At 40.4% G+C, this 3,864-nt stretch overlaps 1 protein-coding gene across 2 annotated transcripts; it reads right to left on the reverse strand.

Moving 5' to 3' along the window:
- Nucleotides 1-263: 263 nt before the first annotated feature.
- Nucleotides 264-3,361, reverse strand: OTOR (otoraplin). 2 transcript variants are annotated; one of them, XM_006206182.2, is made up of 4 exons: nucleotides 3,201-3,361; nucleotides 2,702-2,841; nucleotides 1,672-1,782; nucleotides 264-349 (listed from the first exon to the last, which is right to left on the reverse strand). In XM_006206182.2, the coding sequence occupies exons 1-4, from the start codon at nucleotides 3,313-3,315 to the stop codon at nucleotides 326-328; spliced, it is 390 nt and encodes a 129-aa protein (XP_006206244.2). In that variant the 5' UTR covers nucleotides 3,316-3,361; the 3' UTR covers nucleotides 264-325. The 2 variants fall into 2 exon arrangements, with proteins under 2 accessions (XP_006206244.2, XP_072799654.1); XM_072943553.1 differs by having other exon boundaries at nucleotides 2,741-2,841; nucleotides 3,201-3,341.
- Nucleotides 3,362-3,864: the final 503 nt, after the last annotated feature.

Raw genomic sequence — 3,864 nt, forward strand, 5'->3', positions numbered from 1 at the left:
ACTACAAATGAACCATCTTCCAGGGAAGATTCTCTAGGCTGAAAAATAATTCTCTGCTTTCATTCACCCACTTGAGTCAAACGTCACCCTGCTCCAGGCGGTGGGAACGCCAGATCAGGGGACCCCTCCCCTCTTCTCGTTGTCCCCTCCCCCCAGTCCAGCCCGCACCTTTACCTGTGGTCTCCAGCCCCAAGCCCCAGCCCTCCTGTGAGAGAACAAACCCTTGAAATGAAACTCAGAAATTAGGGACAGTATTTTTTTCATTGTTTTTGCTTTTTTCTTTATTTTTGGTGTTTCCTTTCTATCTGTCCATTTGTCTGACTTCTTACTCGCAGAAGAAATCAACATCCTGGAAAAGAAAAAAGCAAAAAAAGATTGAGCCGAGCATGCAGGGCCAGAAAACAGATGTAGATTCTTATTTAAAATAATACGTCAATCATAATCAAAGGGAAATTGAGATTTAAAATAAGCAAAGGTTGAACCCAAAAGAGTATGACTTAAGTATCACTTTAAGTCAAAAACTACTTAAAATGAAGGTTCACAAATACACTTTTAATTGATGGTTATTTGATACATTCAAGGTCAATGTTAAGATGCCATGACAAGAGGGTCACACTTCTGTAGGTTGGACAATGTTTGTAAGTTGTTTCACACAGTAATTAGCTCCCAGAGAACTGCTTCAAAACAACCACCTTGCCAAGTAGCTCAAAGGGGATCTTCCATTTCTCTCTGGGTTGAGAAGACCCCACAGCATTAGGATGAGTATAATTTATTTTTTATACATAAGTAGAGTCTATCTACCACAAAAATTAGGCATGCGAAAATTTTCCTGAATGTTTTGATTTTATTTAATGCAGGTGCTAATATTTTTCCCAGCCCAAGTCAGTAAGTGTACCCATCAGTAAGTCAGTTAATACTACTTTGGTTTCTTTCTTTGTGGCATGGAGTCCTTTCCACGATAACTTGTGTTGAAAACGAAAGGGGGTTGGTAGAGAAAGTTCACTAATCTTTCAACGTTGACAGTAGGTATAAATCTTCCCCCTGCTAGCTAAAACTTGGCGCTTGCCATCTGCCTCTACAAGGATTGTATCATGTTGGCACTTGCCATTTAACTCTGCTTGGATTAAATCACGAGACACCGAAGCTGCTGACCTCCAACACTCCCTGAAAGCAGCTCAGGGCAGAGATCAGGAATGGGGCGCTCTGTGTTCTGGGAAAACTGGCTGAGCAGATCTTCAGATCGTCAGATATTTTCAGGAGAAAAACTTATGGACCCAAGTCTCCCACTTCCTCATATCTAGAAAAGCACCAACGCCATTAACGGTGACCAGCAGCAAGCCTATCTCTAAGTGTGTGCTTGAAAGCATGTACCCTCTTCAGTGAAATCATAGGTACTACTGAGTTTTCCCCCTGCCTCTTTGCAACAGTTTCTCAGAACTTTCTGGGATGCTGTCTCCTGGGCAATAGTCCTCATTTTGCCCCAAATAAAACTTAACTTTCACATTGTGTGATTTATTTCAGTCGACAACCCAAATCTCAGAGATGCCACCACTGGAAGTGGGGGGGCTTTGCTTGATGCATCTTGTAAATTGCATGACGCATTTCTAACACCCTCCTACATCAACATCACCCCAAGATCTGAGTCCTCCTCTGGTCCCCAGAGATGCTTACCGTGGTGGGGACTTCCTTGGTGGCTTCCTGGTACACATGTTGCTCCTGGACCAAGTTGCGGGGGAAATAACCCACGGTTCCCATCTCGTCCTCCTGCTGATCGCCATACACCTGAGTGCCCAGAAGTGTAACAGAAAGCTGATGTGAGTCTTCCAGAAACACTCAGGCATCCTCTCTGCTGTCCATGAGAATTGGATAACCACCAATGCCTTGCTTTCAGGCTGGATTCTGGGGGAGCTCAGACCCAAATTTGAAGTTCACTTAACGGCAATTAAGTCAGCCCACAGAAATTGTGCATCATGTCTTCTGTGGCCTCTCTGACTAGTCTAACTACTCAACCATTCCTTTACTGTATGCAGTCCTGTGAGCTGCCTGAAATCTTTTTTGGAACCCATAAAAAAAAAGTCTGTACCTTTTTTTTTTCCCTAAGTGAATAGACACTGTTATTTCAAAAGACTTTCAAAGGACTGTTTCAGTTTTTAAAAATTCAAATGAACAGATACCTGAGTGAATTTAATATTTCATTCTTCTTGACAAGAATCTATCTGTGGGGCTGCAGTTGAGGACAGAAAATCAATTCTTCTTCATCCTTCCCCAGGGCCCACCCCTGCATATTTTAACATAAGAAAGCAGATTCTTTGGAATCAAAGAGGGTGCTAAAGTTTCCTTAAAAATATTGAAATGTAGACTGACTGCCAGCACACATGCCTTTTACTTGGCAAATCCACTCGAATATTTTTGAATGAGGTTCAGACTCTTTGGGATATTCAAGCCCCCATGTGTTTGACTAGTTTTTCTTGCCAAGACATCAAATCAACCTACATTTGGTTTTGTTATGAAATTTTCTTTGTTTCCTCAAAATGCAATAAAAAGCAAATACACACAAATTTTCGCACTTGCCTCCACAACCGCTGCATTGTTCTTAATGGCTAGTTTTAAACATTAAACGGCACAGAAGATAGGAAATAGGGGAAAAATTAAGAGCAACATATGTCAAGCTGTGTATATATTTTTAATTATCTTGTCTTACACTGCCAGCCCAAAATTCTCCAGCTTCATTTTCTTTTACCAGCTTTGAGTAAACATAGATTCGCTGCCCTTTTTTGACATTAATGAATCTACAGTCTGGGGCATTGTAATCTTCTTGAGCTCTGGCCAGAGAAATAGTATCTGGAAGAAAAATACATTGAAATAAATATCTAGTAGAGAAAAGTATTGGCTCCTGGATTTTATAACAGTAAAAAGGCAAAGCATATTAGAGCACTAGGTAATCAGAGGGACTAACGCCTCCCAGCTCAGGTTCAATTCCAGGAGAGTAAGATAAGGTATTAAAGCTGCATCCATCAGAATCTTAGCCAAGTAAATTCTTCATTGTGATATACAAAAGGCACAGACCAGGAGAAATGATGCTAATCTCATACACATTAGAGAAGATTCAGCTCAAAGTACAATCAGATTCTATGCTCTTAGTGGACATTTTTTCCAATTATATAATAGAAAGGTAATGAAAGGCATAAAAAAGTCCTTACAGACACACTCGTCATCTGCACACAGCTTCTTGGAGGCAAGTCTGTCCATAAATATCCCGTGCACGGCACACACCGCTACAAGCCCTGGGAGGAAGAGTAACCACCGGCTTGCCATCTTCCTTTTTTGCTGTTTTTGCTTTCGCCCTTTGAGTGGAAGTGGAGGCTGACTTCGCTGCTTCCTGTCTTTTATGTGAAAGCCAGACATCTGGGTGAGTCCTCGGCCAATGGGGAGGTGACTACCACTCCTCTGCTTTCATAACAGCTACTGGACCCCAGGGGGGGTCCAAAGATTTTTCAAAGAAAATCTTTGGACTTTTTTATGTCTCTTTTACACATAAATGGTATCTCAAATGGTCCACCATTGCTAAAGTCACTTTAGCTGTAATTTATTGCATCAGGAAGACGTTGTTGAAAGAACTCTGAGAATTTTAAGTCATTTAAAAATATTTTTTAATTGAAGTATTGTCAGTTTACAGTGTTGTGTCAATTTCTGAGGTACAGCATAATAGTTCAGTCATACGTATACATATATATATATTCATTTTCATATTCTTTTTTATTATCGGTTACTACAAGGTATTGAATATAGTTCACTGTGCTATACAGAAGAAACTTATTGTTTATCTATTTCATATGTAGTAGTTAATATTTGCAAATCTTGAGC

Source organism: Vicugna pacos, chromosome 19 (assembly GCF_048564905.1).
Source record: "Vicugna pacos chromosome 19, VicPac4, whole genome shotgun sequence".
NCBI lineage: Eukaryota > Metazoa > Chordata > Mammalia > Artiodactyla > Camelidae > Vicugna > Vicugna pacos.